The 25077-nt window shown below is 47.6% G+C and overlaps 1 protein-coding gene across 13 annotated transcripts in view; it reads left to right on the forward strand.

Moving 5' to 3' along the window:
- LOC119961940 (formin-like protein 2) overlaps positions 1 to 25077 on the forward strand; it is a 314356-nt gene that overhangs the window by 68347 nt on the left and 220932 nt on the right. Inside the window, exon 1 of one of the 13 annotated variants that reach the window (XM_038789540.1) lies at positions 10483 to 10509. The exons of the other annotated variants lie outside the window; for them this stretch is intronic. Coding sequence (XP_038645468.1) covers positions 10498 to 10509 — 12 coding nt within the window. The 5' untranslated portion in view covers positions 10483 to 10497. Of the gene's footprint in view, positions 1 to 10482; positions 10510 to 25077 lie in introns of those variants that run through there. 13 annotated transcript variants of the gene reach the window in all.

Consider the following 25077-nt stretch of genomic DNA (forward strand, 5'->3'; position numbering starts at 1 on the left):
TACAGGTTTGAGAGACTGAATGATCTACCCCTGTTCCTAAGGGGTAGGTATATGTAACTTCCTTCTCTACGACAGAAGGAAGAACACATCAGCATCTGAAAGGCTGAAGGTAAAATCCAAGCATTGAAGGTACAAAATTAATTGTGAATCTCCAGGAGGCATCAGAAATATGCTCCCCTGAAAACCTTTGAATTGTTAACTTAAACAATGATGCATTTTGGCTCATTAATTATTGACATGCTTCAAAGTTAATACCTTTTTTAAAAATACGGGAATGTGGCAGATAATATTAACAGTTCAACCAGACCATCACTTTTATGAAAAGATCACGTCAACAGGCACCCTTCAACATCCAGCACCATCGTCTCGACAATTTCACTGGGGCGGGGGGTATAATTGGGTAAGGCCTGTTGTCTCTGGAGGCAGTTCAGAAGTAGCCGAGGCAGGTGAGTGTCCAGGCGGGCTAGTTAGAAGGCTCGCCTCAGTTCTCTGGGATATTGGCCCAATTAATCAAGAGGCTCTTAGGCCCACTAACTCTCCCCTCACCCAACTACCCACCCATGACCCAACATACCCTCTCCATCACCCTCATGCCATCTCATATCCGCATACCACTTCCATGCCATCTCATATCCACCCAGGTTGAGAGGGTTGTTAAGAAGGCGTACGGTGTGTTAGCTTTTATTGGTAGAGGAATTGAGTTTTGGAGCCATGAGGTCATGTTGCAGTTGTACAAAACTCTGGTGCGGCCGCATTTGGAGTATTGTGTGCAGTTCTGGTCACCACATTATAGGAAGGATGTGGAAGCATTGGAAAGGGTGCAGAGGAGATTTACACGAATGTTGCCTGGTATGGAGGGAAGATCATATGAGGAAAGGCTGAAGGACTTGAGGCTGTTTTCGTTAGAGAGAAGAAGGTTAAGAGGGGACTTAATTGAGGCATACAAGATGATCAGAGGATTACATAGGGTGGACATCGAGAGCCTTTTTCCTCGGATGGTGATGTCCAGCACGAGGGGACATAGCTTTAAATTGAGGGGAGATAGATATAGGACAGGTGTCAGAGGTAGGTTCTTTACTCAGAGAGTAGTAAGGGCGTGGAATATCCTGCCTGCAACAGTAGTGGACTCGCCAACACTAAACGCATTCAAATGGTCATTGGATAGGCATATGGACGAAAAGGGAATAGTGTAGAGGGACTTTAGAAGGATTTCACAGGACGGTGCAACATCGAGGGCCGAAGGGCCTGTACTGCGCTGTAATGTTCTATGTTCTATATTCCACACCCATGCTGCCTCATATTCCCCATGCCATCTCCATGACCCTTCCACATCCACTATGGACGGTCTTCTAAGAGAGTTCTGACTTATACACACTTGATACAAAAAAAATCAAATGGTCATGAAACCCTTTCAAAGATTTTAAATCCCTCCAAGTAGTTAATCCATTATTAAAAGAAACCAATTTATCTTCAATAACCACATCAATGACAGCTAATATTTTAGCAGCCTCTTAAAACTCAATAAATATGTGAACTGAACCTCCTGCAGAGATACATGGTCTTGGAGCTTATGAAACTGAGCCAAGCATTTGTAATGGGCTCATCTGGAATAACAGTCCTTGGGAACTGTAAATCATGAAGTCTGTTGAAACTGCAGGATCAGTCGTTGTTTTTTTCTGGCCTGTCAATGAATGCACTCCAACAGTGTGTGTTTGTTTTCCTACTCTGACAGTTGCAGCACTTTTGCCATATTTAAAGGGCGGGGTATTTAAATAACTTCAGATAGTGACATTTAATCAATATTATCTGCCCTTCAAAGCATTTACATATTGTCATCACATCAATTTTCCACTCCCATATTGTGGGTTAAGGCCCTTTGAAAAAGCAAAAATGGGGTCTCTTTGAAGTGAGGAATAATTTCAAATGCCTCTGCTGAGTTTGGTTTCTCATCTGGTTGCTTCACGCCCTGGCTCCTTCCCTTACTAGTAAAAATTAGATCTGCCAAAAATGGATGTGGGGTTCCGTATCTGGATCCTGCCTGCCATTTTTAAAGCCCTCTGGAGTTGGCCTGACCCTGTGAAAAAATGGCCCATTGTTTTCTCTTCTCCAGTGTTTCCACTTGCTTTTGACATTTTATCCCCCCTCGTCCATCAATTCAACCCAATTAAGATAGCACTCTTACATTTTACCCGTTCACGTTGGCTCCTTTTCTGTACAATGATTTCTTACTAACAGTGTTTGTCTCTATAATCGCTCAGTTAATATCACCCTCCTTCTCTTCAAACACTGCTCCCCATTTCTGTCCCCATCCTTCCCTCTTTGTTGACATTTCACATCCTTCACTACCTCTCATTGCCATCCATTTTTGCAATGATAATAATGAGTCCCTCATCATCTTACAGCCTGCTCCCCACCACCCGACCCAATGATACAACTGTGCAGCCGCAAATGCACCAGGCTGGACCATGCTGTTGTCAGCACTAATGGCAGGGATGATTGGTTTTCTGTATTCCCAAAGCAGGAAATCCTGTTCTTACCCTGGGATTTTTTTACTGACAGTATGCAGAGATCCAACAATCTCTGCCCTGGTGCTAACAGCAGTATGGGTACAATCAGAGCCAAATTTAGGTTAATACAGTATTGGTGGGAGATGGGCCAGGTTGAAGCTAATGTAAAGTACGTATATGCCAAAAAGGTCTCCAGGATACTAACTGCCTGTAGAATACTAAATCTTTTGCTCATTCAGAAGAACTAGACATGTCTGTTGTTTTGAATGTTGCTACTCTCTACGTGCAGCTTTCTCTGCCTCTTGGCCACTTCCCAGAGTCATAACCCAGTGCCAGTTCTTTTGACTGTTTCTTTATCATCTCGGCTCTCTTTAACTGAGGCTGATGACTACCCTGAGTTCTCTTTCCTTTTGTGCCTAATCTCAGCACAACCTCAGGCCCACACTGGTTGCTGCCATTCCACTGCCTGTTGCAAACTACCACTGCAAATTAGGAAGACAGCATCTCCGACAGTGCAGCACAGGATTAGGGTTTGAGCCTAGATTATGCGCACAACTCTCTGGAGTCGAACTTGAATCCACAACGTTCTCACTCTGAGGAGCGGGTGCTACCAACTGCTACCAGCTGAGTCAAGGTTACATATTCATACGTTACTTTTAGATGTCCTGTAAAATTAGGAACGGGAACTGGCAAATGTGGAGAATTGGTTAATTTATCATCACATGAATCTTGGTACATGGGTCCTATTGTTTCAGAGCAGTATCGAAGGGATGTCATTGTTCTGTTTGTTTTGTTGTCAGATGCAGGACTGTGGTTCTACTGTTTAATTATAAGCTGTACTTTGCTGACAGAATTGAATGTGTTGATATTTAATCAGAAATCTTACTTGCATAAACAGTAGTTTCTTCCTTAGTAATAAAGTAAGAATATTATTGTTTATGAAGGGAAAATGCAGAAACTTGTGATAGCAGCAAGAGAATGGTCATCGTGGTGATATGCATCACTGTAAATACACAAGGGGTTAAATACACTGTGACTAAGTAAACACTAGAGGGAGCACCAGAGACGTCATGACATGCAGACATACAGCTAATGAACACATAGAATAGGACACGACCAATGGGCAGTCAAGACACCCAGAGGTGACACTACCACAAGGGGGCATTACACAACCCATATATAAGGACAGGGCACACATGCTCTGTCTCTTTCCACAGGCGACACTTAGAGAGTAGGGCAGGGGAAGATCAGAAGCATCACACCCACCACGTGGCTTAGAGCAGACTGGTTAGTTAGACTGAGTTACTATAGCAAGATTAGCAGGAGAGTCGAACTCATAGAGAACTGTGCTAATAGTTCAATAAATCACATTGAACTTGCTTCAAAGTCTGGAGTATCTTTTGGTCAAAGCTGCATTGAGTTGCAGCCTGTGTTATCCCAGAGTACACAACACAACAGTCATTTGAATTGATCTGCCTGACAAGCCAAAATGAGCAATTGTTCCACGAATGTGTTTTGTTGCCATGTTTTAACGGCAATGTCTCTAGGTCTGATGTAAAAGGGGGCTAATGGAACTTGCCTGCTTGCCACTTTGACTGCCCACTCTGCACTCCATGACCTTCCTGAAAAGTGAAAACTGCCAAGCTGGCGTGAACATTCTTTAGGCCACAATTGCCACTGCATGGAGGTGGTGCCGCAATGAAAAAAAATTAAAATAATTAAATAAAAATAAGGGCCCAGTTAGGGGTGAGTTTATGGCACCAATTGGAGCCTGTAGGTTCCACTCCCTAAAAAATGGGCCACATGCAGAATTTACGCCAGCGGCCCCATAGATTCAATCAAAGTGGTTTCCCTTCTGATCTGAGGTATCTAAGTTTCCCTCTACCCCCCCCCCCCCCCTCGAGATATTTAATTATTTTACACCTCCAAGGGTACCTCCATTTTGAGGTTCCTTTTCGAACTGCGGGGGTTCAAAAGCTACTGCCCTGTGATCGGGCTGGTCGCATCAAGAACGCTAATAGGACGCCGAGCTTGAAAACGACCAATTAAGATGCGATCTCTAGCTCCTGTAACATCCACGGTTGGAAAGCCTGCGGGGGAAATCCTAACCGACAAGTGAGACTATGAAAGGAAAGTTGTTGAAACTTAGCAGAGCAGGGATTAGACCTTTGCCTGACTGCTTGCTGTAATATTCTTCAGTAAAATGAGTTTGGACAGTCTTGATTTGGTTATGAGCAGTTGCGGATCTACAGCATGAAACTAATTGGCACTGATTTGTGATCAAACTGTACAGTGCAAAGGTCACAGTTGCAATTTGAATGCAGTGTCCAGTTCCGTTCACTGAAGCATTTATGTACGGGAGGTAGTGTGGAGCAGACCGTATCGTTCCAGTGTTTGGAGTTAGCGTTCTGTGGAAAGACTGGAGAGCTGTGCACTTCTGAGGCCAGATTTCCGCTCTCGAGGCGGATAGCTCGAGTCAGGAAATTTCCTGACTTGGCACACCCGCCATGAGAACGGCATGATCTTTCACTCACTGGGCAGGTGTGGGCTGAGTGGAATGAAGCAGGGTCCTTCAACCCCAGGTGGCGATCGGAGGTGACCACAGGTCTGCTGAGTGCCGAGTCAGGCTGTTTAAAAGGTCTGCCTTGGTTGTCTTGGACTGGGTCCCAGTTATTTTGTTTAATATTAGGCCATTTAACTCTCATTGCCATTGTCCCTCACCCCTAAATAAAATAAAGATGTAAATATCTATGACAGCTTTCGCTAAAATAAACAAGCACTCGCATTCATGAAAGCGCATTCATGAAAGTGTATTCAAAGTTTTATAAGCCCCTGAAGCACTTAATTTCCGAACAAAAAATCAGACCTGTCTTCATTGTCCCACATGAAAGAGAGATAATACTTCAATAACAAAAAATCTCAGCAGGTCTGACAGCATCTGTGGAGAGAGAACAGAGCTCGCTTTTCGAGTCTGGATGACTACTGGGCCTAGCCTCCCCAATCAGTGGAAATACTTTCTCTCCATTTACCTGATCAGCTGCTGTTAATATCTTAAATCACCTAACAACCTTTCCGAGAATACAATCCTAGCTTATGTTATCTCTTTTCATAATTTTATCTTTGAAGTCCAGGTAACAGTCGAATCATTCAAGGAGGTCTCCACTGCACTGCTGTCCAGTATCCCAGTTGTGGTCTAACCAGGGATTGTGTAGCTGGAGCATGACTTTTATTCCTCTAGTGTTCTAGTCCTCTAGGTAAAAAGGGAGCATTCCACCAGCTTTTTTGTGTATTTTCTGTATCTTTTGTATATTTTAATGACCCTTGTACCTGGAACCTAAGTCTCTTTGGACTACCACGATTTCTGGCTTTCCTTTTTCATTCTTGGGATGTGGACATTTCTGCCTAGGCCAGCGTTAATCGCCTATCCTCAGGAGGAGGTGAGCTGCCTTCTTGAACCATTGCAGTCCGCTGTGTACCTCCACAGCGCCGTTAGGGAGGGAATTCCATGATATTGACCTGGCGATAGTGAAGGAACTGTGATATAGTTCCAGTACAGGATGGTGAGTGGTTTGGAGGGGATCCTCCAGGTGATGGTATCCCCATGTGTCTGTTGCACATATCCTTCTGGAATGTATTGGTTCTGGATTTGGGAGGTGCTGTCTAAGGAGCCGTGGTGAGTTACTGCAGTGTGTCTTCTAGGTGGTACACATTGCTGCCATGGTGCATCGATACAGGAGGGAGTGAATATTTGTGGATGGGGTGCCAATCAAGCAGACTGCTTTGTCCTGGATGGTGTCAAGCTTTTTGAGTGTCGTTGGAGCTGCACTCATCCAGGCAGGTGTATTTATCACATTCCTGACTTGCACCTTGTAGATGGCGGGCAGGCTTTGGCCGTTGACAGTGCCCCCCCCCCCCCCCCCCCCTCCAACCGATTCTCTGGGTCCCGATGGGCCGAACGGCCATCCATTTTTGGCCAGTCCCGCAGGCGTGAATCACCTCACGCACCGGCGGGACCTGGCAGGTGAGTATGTGTGGGCGGTCCACGGGGGGGTGGTGATCCGACCCGGGGGGGGGGGTGCCCCCACGGTGGCCTGGCCTGCGATCGGGGCCCACTGATCTGTGGGCGGGCTTGTTCCGTGAGGGCACTTCTTCCTTCTGCGTCGGGCCCCTGTAAGGCTCCGCCTTATTGCCCGAGGGCCGGCACGGTGAAGAGAACACCCCCCTACCGCATGCGCAAGAATACGGCAGCCGGTCCGCGCAAGCGCGGAATCATGTCGGCCGTTCCACGCATGCGCGAAGTCGCGCCGTGCCTTCGGCGCTGGCTGGAGTGGCGCCAACTCATCCGGCGTCTGCCTAGCCACTTAGAAAGGGGAGAATTGCTCACCTTGGGGGCCATTGATGCTGGAGTTGTTGACGCCGGTTTTCCCGTCGACCTGGGGACTTAATCCCTGGAAGATAGGATCCCGGCCCCTGCGTCTGATAATCTTCATCCCAGAGTACTTAAGGTAGTGACCCAAGAAATAGTAGATCCATTTGTGGTCATTTTCCAAAATTCTTTGGTACCTACAGATTGGAAGGTAGCTAATATAAGCCCGCTATTCAAAAAGGGAGGTAGTGAGAAAACAGGGAGCTATAGACCAGTGAGCCGAAGTCAGCAGTAGGGAAGTTGCAAGAGTCCATTATCAAGGATTTCATAGCACAGCATTTGGAAAGCAGCAGCATAATGACAAAATCAGCATGGATTTACAAAAGGAAAGTTATGCTTGACAAATCTACTGGAATTCTTTGAAGATGCAACTAGTAGAGTTGACCAGGGAGACCTGTTAGATGTGGTTTATTTAGACTCGGAAGGCTTTCGACAAGGTCTCACATAGCAGATTACTATGTAAAGTTAAAGTTCATGGGATTGCAGGTGGTGTCTTGAGATTCATAGAAAGCTGTTAGCAGACAGGAAGGAAAATGTTGGAATAAATATGTCTTTTTCTGACCGGCAGGCAGTGATTAGTGGGGCACCGCAGGTATCAGTGCTAGGACCCCAACTGTTCACATTATATATGAATGATTTGGACATGGCAATTAAATATAGTATTTCCAAATTTTCAGATGATACACAGTTGGGTGGGTGGGTGATTGAACTGTGAGGAGGATGCAGAGGTGCTTCAGCAAGATTTGCACAGGCTGAAAGAGTGGGCATATGATTAGCTGATGCAGTATAAAGTAGATGAATGTGAGGTGATCCACTTTGGTAGCAGAAATAGGAAGGCAGATTATTATTTAAATGGGTGTAAATTGAGAGAGGTGGATATTCAGCGAGACCTTGGTGCCCTCGTGCATCAGTCGCTGAAAGTAAGCACGCAGTACAGCAGGCAGTAAAGAAGATAAATAGTTTGTTGGCCGACATAGCGAGAGGATTTGAGTAAAGGAGAAGGGATGTTTTACTACAGTTGTATAGGGTATTGGTGAGGATACACGTGGAGTATTGTGTGCTGTTTCATTAATCAGGGAGTGGTGAATCTGTAGAATGTGTTACCACAAAAAATAGTTGAGGTGAAAACATTGTGTAATTTCAAGAAGGAATTAGATATAGCTCTTGAGGCTAAAGGCACCAAGGGATATGAGGGGAAGGCGGGACCAGGGTATTGAAGTTGATGATCCGCCATGATCATAATCAGTGACGAAGCAGGCTCAAAGGGCCGAATGGCCTCCTGCTTCTATTTTCTATGTATGTTTCTATGTTTGTGTTACTCGCTGCAGCATTCCGAACCTTTGACCTGCTCTTGTTGCCACAGTATTTATATGGCCAGTCCAGATCAGTTTCTGGTCAATGGTAACCCCTAGGGTGTTGATAGTGAGGGATTCAGCAATAGTAATGCCATTGAATGTCAAGGGGCGATGGTTAGATTCTCTTTTGTTGGAGATGGTCATTGCCTGGCACTTGTGTGGAGCGAATGCTCCTTGCCACTTGTAAACCCAAGAATGTATGTTGTCCAGATCGTGATGCATTTGAACACTGACTGCTTCAGTATCTGAGGAGTGGCAAATGGTGCTGAACATTGTGCAGTCATCTGCGAACATTCCCGCTTCCGACCTTATGATGGAGGGAAGGTCATTGATAAAGCAGCTACAGATGGGTGAGACTGGGACACCATTTGGAAAGTACCCTGTTGAATTCTCAGGTCCTTTTATTTATCTACATTGAAATCCATTTGCCACTGTTTCACTCTTTCACATAATTTGTCAGTATCTCTGTAATTTTGTGCTTCTGACTACACTGTGACTATCTTTGTGTCATTGGCAAACTTGGATGTGCGGTTTTCTGTTTGACTACCTAAGTTCTTAAAAAAAGGTGAATAGTTAAGGCTCCAAAAGATTGTTGCAGGCCACCAATAGTCACATCTGGCCAATTAGACTACCTGTCCATCATCTATACTCTTTGTCCCTGTCCACTCAGCCAATTACCTCACCCGCTCAATAATTTTCCTCCAATTCTTTGAATTTCAACTTCAGCTAAAAGTGTTTTTGAAGGGATTTTAGAAAATCTTGCAAAATTTGGATTTTTTTTTCATCTTTACATTTCATTTTTGTACCTACTGAGTGTAATTGTTCTTTATTTTTCTTGGGATTTAGTTTGACTGATGTTCAAAACATACATGTTGTGACAGTCATTTCTATTTGAAATACCTTCAGGGTATGAAAGGCTTGTGGATAACTACACCTTCCAGTGATTATAATATAATAATCTTTATTGCCACAAATAGGCCTACAATTAACACTGCAATGAAGTTACTGTGAAAATCCCCTTGTCGCCACATTCCGGCGCCTGTTCGGGTACACGGAGGGAGAATTCAGAATGTCCAAATCACCTAATAGCAGATCTTTTGGGACTTGTGGGAGGAAACCGGAGCACCCGGAGGAAACCCACGCACACATGGGGAGAATGTACATACTCTGCACAGACAGTGACCCAAGCCGGAAATTGAACCTGGGACCCTGGTGCTGTGAAAAAACAGTGCTAACCACTGTGCTACCTTGCCGCCCATTGATTAAAGAGCCTTTAGAAAGATTATTTGAGATGGTAAACTAAAATTCAGTGATGTGTTGCCAAAAATAAAGTTTGGCCTTGCACCAATGCGCATTTGCGTAGCGCCAGTCCGGAATTTAGTTCCAACCTGATTCAAGAGCGCATATCCTTCCTCCACTGCACTGAGTTCTGACTTTTTAAATTGACACTATTTTTGCATTAAATTCTTGCATACTTCAGGAATTGTGGTTTGCATTAGAAACATCATTTCACCCCAGGCCTTGTATAAATTAGTAACTTGAGATGTACGGTAGGAATACAATTACGAAACTTTGGCAGAGGAAATGGCAATTATTAGATTTGACTGGGTTGCAAGGCAGGCGCTGTCTTGCTGATATTCTATTCTTTGTCCTGCTTGCCTGATTGGACAAACAAATCTGAAGACCTGAACTTGGTTCACATTCTTTGGCCCGCATTCTTTGCATTCTTTATAGAAGCTGCTGTGTTTTACTGTTCATGGCTCAAAAGTGGCCTGTAATGGACAATGGCTATTCTGCATGAAACAAGCTATTGATGCCTTTCAGAACCCACTCCAGCTAGCAAAACAGTGGCTGTTTTATGTTTGTGCTGATGGAGCCTGGCACTTAAATTGATCAGCTTCCAACACCCACCCTGGGGGCAGTCAGACCATAGCCTCTGGTGCAGTCTTTTCTTGCTCTGCGCTCACTGTGCTTCGTGGGTTTGATTGAGGACAAGTTAATGCCCAAAGGCTGGGATGCACTAAATTAATTAGTCATAGCAGTAAGAAACTAATGCAGTACTATGATTTGAAAAAAGGAGCAAGCATGTCATTTTTTTTCTTAATAATTCTGCACTCAGCTTACATGTCTATTTTGTTGGAGACAAACAAAGAACAAGTCAATTGAGCAGTGAGAGACACTCTGAGGCACACAGTCTAATTGATGCTTTATGCTGTTTCTAGTAAGTCCTGGCTAACTGGCTCTTTTGGCTGTTTGGTGTTTTTTTTTGTTTTGCCTGTAATGTGGTAAATGGTTGCCTGATAGTGGTGGGTGAGGGGGAGAGAAACCAAATTACATTTTTATTCATGTATCTCAGACAAGTGTTCTTGTTTTTGTTCGCACTTTTACAAAGTGAATCTTTAGTGTTGTGATATTTCGTATTGAGATGCAGAGTTTAATCCCAGTATAATTTATACTGCCAATTGCCACTTTGATGGGGCAGTTTAGAGGGATTTTCATACCATTACAGGTCAAGAACTGTGTACTTGCCATTTAAAGAGATAGATGACGGCAATTGAAGCAGCAGACATGATTTGATTTTTCCCAAACTTGACTGTGAAAACTTGAAATGAATTTAACATGTCTGATCATGTAAATTGGCAATTAAATATATTCCCATGTTATTGTGTTGATTATAAATTGAGATGTCACTGGGACAGTTAATAATAATAATAATAATAATAATAATAATAATAATAATCGCTTATTGTCACAAGGCTTCAATGAAGTTACTGTGAATAGCCCCCCCTGAGTCGCCCCGTTCAGGCGCCTGTTCGGGGAGGCTGGTACGGGAACAACGTAATTAGGAATTACGTTGTTCTTACCCTGCACCTCTGGCCAGCATTTATTGTCCATCTTTAGTTGTCTTTGAGAAGGTGGAGGTGAACTGCCTTCTTGAACCACTGCAGTCCATGTGGTGTCGGTACATCCACCCACAGTGCTGTTAGGAAAGGAGTTCCAGGATTGTGACACAACAGCAGTGAAGGAATGGCGATACAGTTCCAAATCAGGATGGTGAGAGGCTTGGAGGGAACCTGAGCTGTTGGGGTTCCCATGTATCTGCTGCCCTTATCCTTTCTAGATTTTGGGGACTGTGGGCAGGATTCTCCGTAGCCTGATGTCGAAATCAGGATCAGCGATCGGGCGGAGAATGGCTTCCGACGTCAGATTCGGGGCAGATGCCAGTTCGCGATGCACTGCTCCGTTCTCATCGGCAGCGTCCGGACGCATGCCGTGCACAGTCGCAAGGCCATTGGCGCGTCATCAGCCGGCCCATCTGAGATGCTCCTCCCCCGATGGCCCACGTTCCTGACAGCGTGGCCTATGTGTGGTCCCAGCGATTGGGAACCTGGCGTGTCGGCTGTGTCTCCAGCACTGCCACACTCGTCCGGGATCCGTACCATTGGCCGGGGGGCTGCAGCTATGGCTAGGGGGAGTGGTGGGGGGGTGGCCAGGGGATGGGCTGTGGGGTTGGGGTGCGCAGGTTAGGGTTCCAGCATGGCTTGCGCCATGATTTCCAGTACGATCGGTGCAGCTTGTCAGCCCTGCGCATTCGCGGCCCAGGACCTGCCGATTCTCCAGCCATTTTCTGCGCGATCTGTGGGTGTTCCACGCGACGCCGGTGCCAGCCCCTCACCGGTACCAGAATCGGTGAGGGGTTCGCGCCGATTTTCCCATCATGAATGACCCGCGGGTTCTCCATTGGTGCCAGCACTTAGCCGCAGAAACAGAGAATCCAACCCTGTGGGTTTGTAAGGTGCTGTGGAAGGAGCCTTGGTGCGTTTCTGCAATGCATCTTGTAGATGGTAACTTGGCTGCCACTGTGTACTGGTGGTGGAGGGAGTGAATGTTTAAGGTGGTGGATGGGGTGGCAATCAAGCAGGCCACTTTGTCGTGGATCATGTTGAGCTTTTTGAGTGTTATTGGAGCTGCAATTCTCCAGGCAAGTGGAGAGTATTCCATCACACTCCTGACTTGTGCCTTGTAGATGGTGGACAGGCTTTGGGGATCAGGAGGGGAGTTACTGCAGAATTCTCAGCCAGTTAAGGGAACTGAAGGGCCTGTTCCATCATTGCTGGCGGACGGGCACTTTACCATATGAGGAAAGTTCAAGGTGTACCCTGGCAGCATCCTTGTGGTCTTGTATATTTTTAAAAGATGACAAAAATTTCCTATCTTTACCTGCTTTTAGATTACCCGTTTTAAAACAATTAGATTTTAATTAAAATCTAATGGTTTGTCAATTCCTTACTCTTGTGAAAAGTAATGATACTGCGGTACAAAGTAAATAATTGTGAAACATTGGGTGAAATGTTCGAAAGCACAATGTAAATAAAAAAAACTTTTTTTGCCGTTGTTCTTTTTTGGTGTGTTATCTCCTGGCCTTGAACGATGTCACAGGGAATTATAAATGACTGCTGCTTGATAGACGGCCTTTTATTTCCATTCGATTGACAAATAGCCAGTCCTTGGGGGCTGAACTCTTCCATTTAGCGCTTTGACTTCGTATAAACTCACACGTATCTGTCAACATTAGATTGAGATCTGTTGGTCAGACCCCTCCTGGCTGGGCTGGTGGTGGTAAAGCGGTAGGTCAGTACGGCGAGTCCAGTTCAACTGTCAAGATCAGATAAAGGAACAAGAATAAGTGGAGTGTGAACGGGTTTGACTGGTGTGATATTTAGCTAAAACTGAGTCATTTTCTGCAAATGTCAGTACTGAGCTGGAGGCCTAATCCAAAGTAATTAATTTAATCTCCGTGAAAATGAGAATGCGCGAAGGAGGAAAGTAATAGTTGCATTCCATTTGATGATTTTTAGACACGGGACTTATAATGAGAAGGGGTGTGTTCTTTTGATTTTTAACATGAAAGAAAGCCATCCGTTATCTAAAATGTTGATACTGGGTGACATTTGCACATTGCTGCCTACTATGTGATAATTATCCACACCTTGCAAGCTGATCCCTCACATTCTGGGGCATTGAAGCCTAACCCCTATAATGTGCTTTAACTGACTAAGTAGTAGTTGCACAACTCTCTTGTTGAACCCATAAACAAAACATCTCACAGCCAATTAAGCACCCCAGTTGAAAGGGGCATTACTGCCCACTTTAACAATAACAATGGGCCAGAGGACTGGCAATCACAGTCGGATTGGCAGGCCACTCTTCTTCACTGACATGGGAATGGAGCTGCACATTTCTCACCCAACCTTCCTTCCGACTCGGGCCTGGTGAGAAATGTGCAGCGCAGCGGGTTCCTGAGGTCGTCTGTCCAAGGCAGCAGCGACAGGGGAAGTGAGGCCACGCACCCTTTTATCGGCATGAGCTGCTCCAGACAGCATTAAGACAATAACCTCTTGAGTGATAACTTGATAAAGAGCACAACCTCTGGCGTCACAGGACACTGCTGAAAATTCAGTCAGACTTCAGCTGAAGTTATTTGATTGGTCCCATTTCATATATTGTGCAATTTCATATTATATCTGGTAAAAGGAAATGGAAGAGAAACATTGGGCTGGATTTTATGCTTCCCCACCTGTGGTTATGAAGGCAGGACTTTGTGAAATCCACCTAGAAAAATCCAGCCAGTAGGTCTGCCGCCTACCCAGCCACCCCGACCTGTCTGAAAATTTACAAGGTGTGGAGGAGGCGTTGACTAGCCTGCCTGCTCTTGGGCTTACTGAGGCCCTTGAGTGGCCAGTTAATGGTCAGTATTTTGCCCGTGGCGGGGTAGGCCTACGCAATGCAGAAGCAATCTACAACAGGCCATCCTCCTCTTTTAACTCTCCCTCCATAAACATCCCTCCTCCAACCTCTTGAACCTAGCCCCCCACTCCCTCACCCCACTTTCCCTCACCACCCTCACTCCCTCACTCCATGCCACGAGTTTGATTTATTTATTATTGTCACATGTATTAGTATACAGTGAAAAGAATTGTTTCTTGCATGCTGTACAAACAATGCATACCGTACATAAGGAAGGAAGGAAGCAGAGACTGCAGAATATAATGTTACAGTTATAGCAAGGTGAAGAGAAAAGATCAACTTAATACGAGGTAGGTCCATTCAAAAGTCTGATGGCAGTAGGGAAGAAGCTGTTCTTGAGTCGGTTGGTACGTGACCTCAAACTTTGGTATCTTTTTCCTGACGGAAGGAGGTGGAAGAGTGTATATCCGGGGTGTGTGGGGTCCTTAATTATGCTGGCTGCCTTTCTGAGGCAGCGGGAATTATCGAGTCAATGGATGGGAGGCTGGTTTGCGTGATGGACTGGGCTGCATTGACGACCTTTTGTAGTTTCCTGCGGTCTTGGGTAGAGCAGGAACCATACCAAGCTGTGATATAACCAGAAAGAATGCTTTCTATGGTGCATTTGTCGAAGCTGGTGAGGGTCGTAGCTGACATGCCAAATTTCCTCAGTCTTCTGAGAGAGTAGAGTCGTTGTTGGACTTTCTTAACTATAGTGTCGGCATGGGGGGACCCCTGGCTCCCGGCTTTGCCTGACCCCTCTGTATGATGGGACTATTGTAGCCGTGCCAAATGGGTGAGATGGCCATTGCTGGGACTACAGAGCAGCAAACCAATCAGGACTTCCTCCCAAGATATGGCGGAGATCTTGCCTCAGAGCAATTAACGTTGCCTCCAGTGTTAAATTGCTGTGAGATAGCTGTGAAGATCATAGACAAGTTTCTCACTCACTGACATCATAGTGGGGGTGTGAGGTGGGGTGGGGGGGAGGGGTGGGTGGTGGGGGGGGGGGTGGGGTGGGGAGTCGTAAAGGCTGCCGTGAAACTGGCCGTGTTTCACGGCAGCCTCCGCGCCCCCTCCCGGGACCCGATTTTCCCCCCCGGGCGGGGCTAGCAGCGCGGCCCCGTGAAGCACGGCATCGCGGGCTTAGCGACCGTCGCTAAGCCCGCGTGCCAAGCGTCACGGCGGCTGACGCGCACGATGACGTCAGCCGCGCATGCGCGGATTGGACGGCTCCAACCCGCGCATGCGCGGATGACGTCATCACGCATATGCGTCAAACCCGCGCATGCGCGGGCCGTCATGCCCCTCAGCCGCCCCGCGGACTGATCCTGCGGGGCAGCGGAGGAACAAAGAGTGCGCAGGTATCGGACCCGCTGCCCGCGATCGGTGGGCACCGATCGCGGGCCCATGGCACCCTTGGCACGGCCGTGCCAATCGGTGCCATGGTTGTCCAGAATGGCACTTTGCGACCGTTTTCACGAACGGTGAGAGCAGGTGTGCTTGCGTTCGTGAAAACGGCCGTAAAGGCCTGGGAACTCGGCCCATCGGCTAGGGGAGAATCACTGTTCGCCGTAAAAAACGGCGAGCAACGATTCGTGTCGTGGGGGGGGGGGAGAATAGCGTGAGGTCGGGGAAAATGTCGGGAAGGCCCTCCCGCTATTCTCCGACCCCTCGTGGGCAGCGGAGAATCGCGCCCCATGGGCTTTGCAGTCTTATTTGCATTGGCACAATTGACAAAACCACAGCTCAAAAATCATCTTTATACTGCTTTGTTGCCAAGTTAAGTTACTTTAATTTGTAGGCTATTAACTAGAGACTCTGGAGCACTGTACAGAGCTAACATTAGAACTGCTCTGTCCTGCCCTGGACTCTTCTGTGCAGCTCTCTCCAAAAGATTCAGTTGTGAGATCCTGTCTAGTAGATACACTGCCTGTTTGTGTCTCTGGCCACCTCTTACTTGTAAGAAAACAATTTATATTCACAGTCCTCTTGGCTTGCCTGCCAGCACCTAGAAAATGGAAGAAGCTCTTCTCTGTGATTTGGCGCCAAAATCATGTACATAGAGAGCGCTTGACATCAACTGTAGCTGCAGGGTGCTGACCTGCTCACTGCTGTCGCCTATGGCTGGAGGACTGCACACATCCTCATTACCTTCCCATTTAAAAGGTGGCAGTGGCCGGCATTCTCATAAAAATGCCAGTAGCGGCCATTGGGCTCTTCTCGCAATTGGGATCGCTGTGGGAATGACATGACCGATCGCTGCCTGACCTTCTCGACACCTGTCCGCGACCCACCTGCGGATTGCGACTTGCACTTTGAAAAACCCTGCCTTAAACAATCATTGTTCCTTGACAACATCCAATATGTATGTCTCCACCACATAAGTTCTTAGAAAAAGATAAGGGTCGCGATTCTCCGACCCCCACGCTGGGTGGGAGAATCGCGGGAGGGCTGGGCGAATCACGCCACGCCGCCCTGGCACCCCCCGCGATTATCCCACCCCCCCCAAAATGGCGTGTCGCGTTTTGCGACAGGCCGCTCGGAGAATCGCCGCTCGCTGTTTCTAACAGCGACCGGCGATTCTCCGGCCCGGATGGACCGAGCGGCCTGCCGAACCTTACCGGTTCACGCTGGCGCCAACCACACCTGGTCGCTACCGCCGTGGACAGCGCGCGACCTGGGGGCTGTGGGGGGCAGAGGGAGGATCGAGCATCACGGGCGTGCTCAGGAGGTGTCTGGCCCGCGATTGGTGCCCACCGATCGTCGGGCCGGCGTCTCTAAAAGGCGCACTCTTTTCTCTCCGCCGCCCTGCAAGATCAAGCCGCCATGTCTTGCGGGGCAGCGGAGGGGAAGACGGCAGCCGTGCATGTGCGGATTGGCGCCGGCCAACCTGCGCATGCGCGGCTGACGTCACTTAGGCTCCGCCGGCCGCGTCATTCCCAGTGCGCCGCTTTGACGCAACCGTCAAGGCCCGGCGTGCGAAATTCATGCAGCGCCGCTCCTTGGGGGGGGGGGGGGGGGGGGGAGAGGGGGGGGGAGAGGGAGAGAATAGGGGGCGAGGAGTGGCCTCCGACGCCGGAGTGAACCACTCCGGGTTTCACTCCGGCGTCGGCTGTTTGTCTCCCTTTGGGAGAATTGCGCCCAAGAAATTTCTTCAAAGAATAAGTAATCTCAAAAAATACTTTAGTCTGGGGCAGTAAATCCGTAATATATTGAAAAGAAAAGAGACAGGAAGCTATGTATGGCGTATAACAGTATACAGTGAAATATTTTGCTATTATTGGAAACAGATTTTATTTGGGCCATACTAAGTCTGGGCAAAGCTTTAACATTGTGACTACAGCATTTCTCTTTGGTGTGCCATGCATCAGATTGACTTTGCACTTAAGTTGCACCCAGCACTCATTTGATTAAGACAGCTCTGTTTTTGTTGATTTGCTTTTACTTTTTTGATTTAACTTTGTCTCTTGGTTGCTGGATCTTCTATGTATTTTTGAGAGTCGTCATGGAAACTTGACAATCTGCCATGTCGCTTGATCTCCTGGTGTCCCTGGCTACTGCACAGAGAGCAAAGGCTGTCAGGAGCTGAGGCTAACTGAAGGAACAATATGTTATAGTGCTCAACATGTGCCGTGAATAAGATTTCCTCAGTTAAGAAGATTGCCTCATGTTGTGCTTGCATTTTGGAAATGTACTGATTTCTGTTTTAAAAGTAAGTGTAGGGTGCGATCGACTGGCCACACATCACCCGAAAAGAGGACGCCACAATGCAACGTGGCCAATAGAAGCCGGGAGACCCTGCTCCCGGGATCTATCTGGCTCTGAACACCTCGCGAGTTCGAACACAATCTTGCGAGATGTTGCAATGTGAATCCTGGCCATTGTGGGAGGGTTCATGTTTTGGCAAATCTGCATATTAGAGCGAGACAGCTAGTCTCACTGTAATATGCCGCTTCCCAAGGCAACCGAAGCATTGAGATCTATTCCTTTTGCCTTGGGTGAGCGCTGTTCAGTACTGGTCTCCACAAACGGGCATCAGACGGAACATCACTCGGGATAGGCTCCCAGGGGCATGCCCTTCGGGCAGGGTGGTATCCTGGCAATGCTGGTGCCAGCTGGGCACTCTGGCAGTGCCATCCTGGCACCCTAGTAGGGCCACATGGGTGCCATCCTGGCACTGACAAGGTGCTCAGCTGGTACAGCCAGCAGACAGGGGCTTTGCCAGGGTTCCAGGTTGGTGGTGCCAAGGTGGCATTTGTTTGCACGGCGGCGATCAGGCTGGGGTGGTCTGCGCGGGGTGAGTTGGGGCTTTTTTGGGGGGGGGTCAGGGCTCGGGGCTCGGGACTGTATCAGGGGCTCCAGAGATCCCCGATCTCTCACTACACCGAGGAGTTCAGGCAGTGCAAAACAGGCCTATATGTGGCCTCAGATACACATTCCCCGCTGAGGCCCCCTATCCAACCTGAGTGACGGGTATAGCGTTGTGTTTCTTAGCACCATGCCAGTAGAGTCTGCCGCACCTTTAACATCGAAAACTGCTCCGTGTTCTTCAGAGGGATTGTTGATAATGAGCAGTGGTGGAAGAATGAGGTTGTTGTATGGATAATATTTGTTTGAGATTACATGGTTCATTAACTGTGGGCAGCACGGTGCCACAGTGGTTAGCACTGCTGCCTCACATCGCCTGGGACCCGGGTTCAATTCCAGCCTTGGGTGACTGTCTGTGTGGAGTTTGCACTTCCTCCCCGTGTCTGCATGGGTTCTCTCCGGCTGCTCCGTTTTCCTCCCATAACCCAAAGATGTGCAGGTTAGGTGGATTGGCCGAGCTAAATTTCCCCTTGGTATCCAAAGTTGTGCATATGAGGTGGGGTTACGGCAATAGGGTGGGGGGAGTGGGCTTAGGCTGGGTGCTCTTTCGGAGAGTTATTGCAGTCTTGATGGACCGAATGGTCGCCTTCTGTACTGTAGGGATTCTATGGATTCTAACTGTCTTGCACTTGCTATTAGAGATGAGGGTGACATTATTAAGGGTAAGTGTTGAAAAAGGCAGGCTGAAGAACGATGTAAGAATTGTCTTTTGTCCTCCAGGATGATCTTGCAATGAGAGAATTTGGTTTACTGGGTTGCAGTGTTCATTCACAAGGTCTGGAAGACCATAAGACGTAGGAGCAGAAGTAGGCCACTCGGCCTATCGAGTCTGCTCCGCCATTCAAAGAGATCATGGTTGATCTGATATAATCCTCAACTCCACTTTCCAGCCTTATTATAATAATAATCTTTATTATTGTGCAAGTAGGCTTACATTAACACTGCAATGAAGTTGCTGTGAAAATGCCCTAGTCACCACACTCCTGCGACTGTTTGGGTACACAGAGGGAGAATTCAGAATGCCCAATTCACCTAACAAGCACGTCTTTCAGGACTTGTGGGAGGAAACCGGAGAGTCCGGAAGAAACCCACACAGACACGGGGAGAACGTGTAGACTCCGCACAGACAGTGACCCAAGCGGAAATTGAACCCGGGACCCTAGCGCTGTGAAGCAACAGTGCTAGCCACTGTGTTACCATTCCCTTTATTCCCTTATTGATTAAAAATCGGTCTATCTCAGCGTTGAACATACTTAACGACCCAGCCTTTACAGCTCTCTGCGGTAAAGATAGATCTGGTGGGGGACAACAATGCCACTCATGTGCTTAAGCTCTCTGATGCCAGCTTGTGATGGCGGAGGATTATGATACTGCCATATGAGCATGTCAAAGGCAGAACCTAAGGAACTGTTGAGGCTGACTGACAATGTAGAATGGAAGAAAAGAAGAAGGACGATCAGATTTAGATTTGGAGTGCATGTGCGTGGGGGGGGGGGTTGATGGTGTTGGCAATGGACAATGAGTTGCGGAGGAGATGAAGTGATGAAAGATTGCCATGTCATTGAGAAAGAGATTGGCAAAGCCTTTTGTGATGTCAGGATCAAGGAGGTGTGGGAAGAGAATATAGCTGAGCAAGAATAGGAGAGTGGGAGGGAGGGGGGACAAGGGACATTGAGGTGGCAGTTACAAACTGAGAATGAGGAGTCACTCAGTGCAGGGAGCCAAAGGAGTTACATTTGGTTATGCGGGATAGTAGTAAACAAAGACTTCAAAAAAGTGTGGAAGAAAAGAAAAATAATAAATTCTTAAACTGGAGTGAGTTGAGGGAGACCAAGTTCGGATCACCATGATGATTGATTGGTTGATAGGTAATGTGGCACCCAGATGGACAGTTTACTGCTGGGGAACCAGCCACTGGTTATTGACCAGATTTCAGTCAGATTCATGATATTTGACACATCAAAGATGAAACCATGGACAAGGCCAGCTTTGTTTGCAAAGGAAAGACTGTTTTAGAGGTTAGTGAGCCATTAGTAGCGGCAAGGGAGAAGGGGAAAAGCTGGTGTGTGGAAAATTAATGAAGGACAGGTATGAAATTAATCTCATGCAAGTGAACTTGGTGGGATGTTCATCAGGGGAAGACACAACGAGAATAGATTTGTTGTTCTTGGAGACTGAGCGATAAATACTAAGGTAGCAATGGCTGAGAATACTTAGGATGTAGGAAAAGGGAGCTGTGGACTTGTTTGGGAGGGACTGTTCTGTGCATTGGCAGCAGGAGATGTGTTTTCGTGAGGACCAAATGGAGATTTCTTTCTAGAAGCGTGTGTGTTTTTCTTCTATCTCTCTTTCTCTGAATTTGCCTCTTCCTATCATTTTTAATTTCCTTTTACTGTGTCCTTCTTTCTCTTTTCTGAGCCTGTATGATTTTGGAATAGTTTGCTCTTCTAGCTTTGAAGGAACGGCAATCTGGGTGTGAACATTTATAGTTAAAGGCCTGTCTTAATGCTATTGCTTTAGCACACTGGGTTAAATCGCTGGCTTTTAAAGCAGACCAAGGCAGGCCAGCAGCACGGTTCAATTCCCGTACCAGCCTCCCGAACAGGCGCCGGAATGTGGCGACTAGGGGCTTTTCACAGTAACTTCATTGAAGCCTACTCGTGACAATAAGCAATTTTCATTCCATTTCTATAGTTTCCCTGTAGTACATTCATTACTGTGTTTAATATTGGAGCAGCCTCACCTCCGTAGCAAATTGACAGAAAATACTGGTAACCAAGGCTTAGATTTTCTCAACAATAGAATTGTACTCTATTGATGTGAAAAAGATGAAGGAGGTCCCCTCCCCAAACACAGTACCTACCATTTTCCCTATCGTAATACAGAAGGGGGGAGGGGGAAAGGGAGTTGGGGGAGGATGGATGTGGAAAGGGAGGCTAGGGGAAGGGGGAAGTGGAGGATGAGGGAGGGGAAGAAGGGGAAGAGGCTGCAGGGGAAGAGGGGTGGAAGGGAGGGGAGGGGGACTGGCCTGATATAGACAATGGGGGCAAGGTGGAAAGAGAGCTGTGCAAGGAAGTGGGTGAAGGCGAGGACTCACAATGGCAGGCAGAGGGACAAAGAGGTGGATGAAGAAGATGAACAATAGAAGGCAGAGAGGTGACTGAGGGGAGGGAAGCTAGACCTCGACAAAGCTGCACGAAAGCCCACAAACAAGGGGGTCAAAGGGATACCACGTGGAAAATGGAAGGGATGCATAAAGACTCCAGATGCAGTGGGTAGCGGTCCAAATGGGGTATGGGCGCTCGCAGATGATGGGCTCAAGGGAGGGTGGTTGAATTGAGAGCAGACTTCTTCGAAAGGCTGCTAGCCTTTTCCCTCTGGGTTGCTGACATCCTGCATGGTTTGGTAAAGACAGCTGGGTTGTAAAGAGAGAGTTTGCTGGGCTGGTTTTTAAATATGGCGCCATGGCCTTTAAACCTGTCAGCTTACCTGTGCATAATTAATGAGGTGCAGAATTTGACATGGGATCCTGCCATTCTAGCCAGCAGGAAAGGCTGGATAAATATTTGGAAGCGGCTACATATTTGATAGATCGAGGAATAGAGGGCTATGGGGAAAGGCATCGAAAAGGAGCTGAGACAGCATAGATGAGCCATAATCATATTGAATGGCCGGGCAGGCTTGAAGGACCTGGGGGCCTACTCCTGCTTCTATTTCTTGACAGAGCCACCCACCACCGCATTTACTCTCAAAAATTGAGAATTCCGTAATGTGCGCAGATTAAACCTGATACGAACAGTTCTAAACTTTGAGCAGTCCTATGAAGAAGTGGGATACCCTTTTGGAGAGGCAGGATACCCCTTTAGATATTATCCTGGGACTCCTTTGGCAGAGATGAGATGCCCTTTGGGAGTAATGTGCTGTCCTTTAGGATTGTTAAAAGGAGATATCAATATTCGTAAAAATGATTAACTCATTGGAATTGTCAAAAGCAATTATCAGAAGTGTCAAAGAAACTGTCCAAAGCAACTGTCAAGCTATCTCATCTCAGCATGGGTCCCGAGGTTTGTCCATGCTGGACACTTGGTGGGTTGACATGGAGGTAGTTGGGGGGACGTGGGTTAGCCTGGAGGCTATGAGGGGCATTGGGCGGTTGGTGGGGCCATCGGTTGGCCTGCAGGGTGTGTGAGGCCAAGTCCTTTAAATCTTTGAAAAAACAGTGGAGCATTGAAAACAAATTGTTTGCTGTTTCACTATGCTGATGTAAGCCAAAGGGAGATCATTACTGGATTAATACTGTATGATTGATTTTGCAGCTTTCCATTATTGTAGTGGGTGCCTTTTCACAGTTTTATTCATAGCTACAAATGGCTATAGATCCTTTGAAGTGGAACTATGAATTCCAATGTTTGTTTTTATACGTGATTATGTAGTGAAGGAAATTAAATGTAGTGATAGGGTTTTTATGAACAAAGAATGTTTTTAAAAACTAAAGTCTGCAATGGATATTTTGGCCGGGATTCGTCGGTGTCAACGGGCCTCCAGGCTTAGGCATTCACCCCTTACTAGAGTGCTAGAACGGCATCGGAGTGCTGTCCGCTGCTCCAGCGGCGAAACCCGGCGCGCCATGGGCGGCGCCTCTCCGTGCATGCGCGCGCTATGGGCGGCGCAGCACGGCCATCTCCGCGCCAGCCCCCGGGCAATATGGCGGAGCCCTACAGGGAGCCCTACAGCCCTACAGGGCGCGGAGGAACATAGGGCTCCCCCCTGGAATGAGCCCGCCGGCCGATCGTTTGCACCCCCAATCAGGACAGCCCCCGCAGCCAGAACGCCGAGGTCCCGCCGGGTAGGACCATATGTAAATGACGCCGCCGGGAGTCAGCGGAACTCGGCGGGCACTTGGCCCGTCGAGCACGGAGAATCGCCGAGGGGGTGGCGGCGCTTTCAACGGCCCCCGACCAGCGCCATGGCGATCACGTGGCACGATTGGCGCGAATTCTCCGATCGCTGGAGAATCGGCGGTCGGGCGCCGCAGCGTAGTGGCGGAATTCGCGCGCTGCGCCCCCCCCCCCCCCCCCCCCCCCCCCCAAGCGATTCTCCGACCCGGCGCGGGATCAGAGAATCCCGGTCCAGAACTATATTTGATCTCATCTCAGCATGGGTCCCGAGGTTTGTCCATACTGGACACTTGGTGGGTTGACATGGAGGTAGTTGGGGGGACGTGGGTTAGCCTGGAGGCTATGAGGGGCATTGGGCGGTTGGTGGGGCCATCGGTTGGCCTGCAGGGTGTGTGAGGCCAAGAGGATGGATACAGGCACGAGGTGGTATTGTTGGTATTGGGGGGGCATGGGGCATTTGTGGGGCTGTGGGGGCTAAGCCTTGTGGTAAAGTATTTTTTAATGGCAAACTACCAATACACTGAAGCAGGTCCTTTGCCATGCCCACTTCTGCACCTGGCAGCCTCCGCGCTGGTACTGGGATCACTCCCCCCCCCCCCCCCCCCCCAACCAACCAACCTAAAGTCCGACCTTCCTGGGCACTTCCTTCCAGGTGGAGTTTGCAATGCCGGAATTGCCCCGACTGCACTGCAGACACAGGAAGAAAGGTTCAGGCCCAAGTTCCAACTGATACGCTGAAAAATATTTTTTGAAAATCGCATTTACTTTTCATGTGAACTCATGACCTACTATAAGTCACAGAGCTAGTGTCAGCCTTCAGCTATCATGAAATGCATTGTGGCATTTTTAGGGTACAAATGCATTGAATCTGCAGCAGCAGAACATTTCCCATCTGCTTGATTTCACTCATACTGAAATATTTAAGCACTTGGATATGGATTTTGACTGTTTCTTCCAGGCTTAATTGAAGTTCAACCACAGGAAGCCTCTGGAGATGTGCATTGCTTTTTGAAGCTGTGAGACTTAAGGGAAGACTTGTAGCTGAACGTTTTAGCCAGCAGCAACATCTGCCCTTAAAATGGATGAGCCATGTGCATTTGCACGCAGGTCCATTGCTCTGCTTTGTCTGTTATCACATCAAATAACATGGGCAACTGTAGTCATGCAGGTAATGGAACATCAGCTTTCTGTTTCATGTTACAAAGGAACTCTTACAAGCTCACCCTTTAGTTTCCATGCTCCCTTAGTCCATTTATCCATCATTTATCCATAAATCATACCAATAGATCACTTGCAGAATGATGGCTGTTGCTGAACAGTAAAAAAAAAATAATTGCTTATTGTCACGAGTAGGCTTCACTGAAGTTACTGTAGAAAAAACCCCTAGTCGCCACATTCCGGCGCCTGTCCGGGGAGGCTGATACGGAAATTGAACCGTGCTGCTGGCCTCCTTGGTCTGCTTTAAAAGCCAGCGATTTAGCCCAGTGAGCTAAATCAGTAAGTACAATGCTGTATGCAAAGAGAAGTTACATTAATCTGAAAGTACTTGCCAACCTGTACACAGTAAATTAAATGTTATCCCCTCTTAAGTCGCAGTGTACATTTACATGAATGAGACGCTTCTGTGTAAACCTGCAGTATTAAATGACAGACTATTTCTGGTGACAGCGATTCCAGCACTGTGGAGATCAAAGGCACCAGTCTAGTCAGGGTAAAATCATCACAATTTGGCT

The sequence above is a fragment of the Scyliorhinus canicula genome, chromosome 2 (assembly GCF_902713615.1).
Source record: "Scyliorhinus canicula chromosome 2, sScyCan1.1, whole genome shotgun sequence".
NCBI classification, from domain to species: domain Eukaryota; kingdom Metazoa; phylum Chordata; class Chondrichthyes; order Carcharhiniformes; family Scyliorhinidae; genus Scyliorhinus; species Scyliorhinus canicula.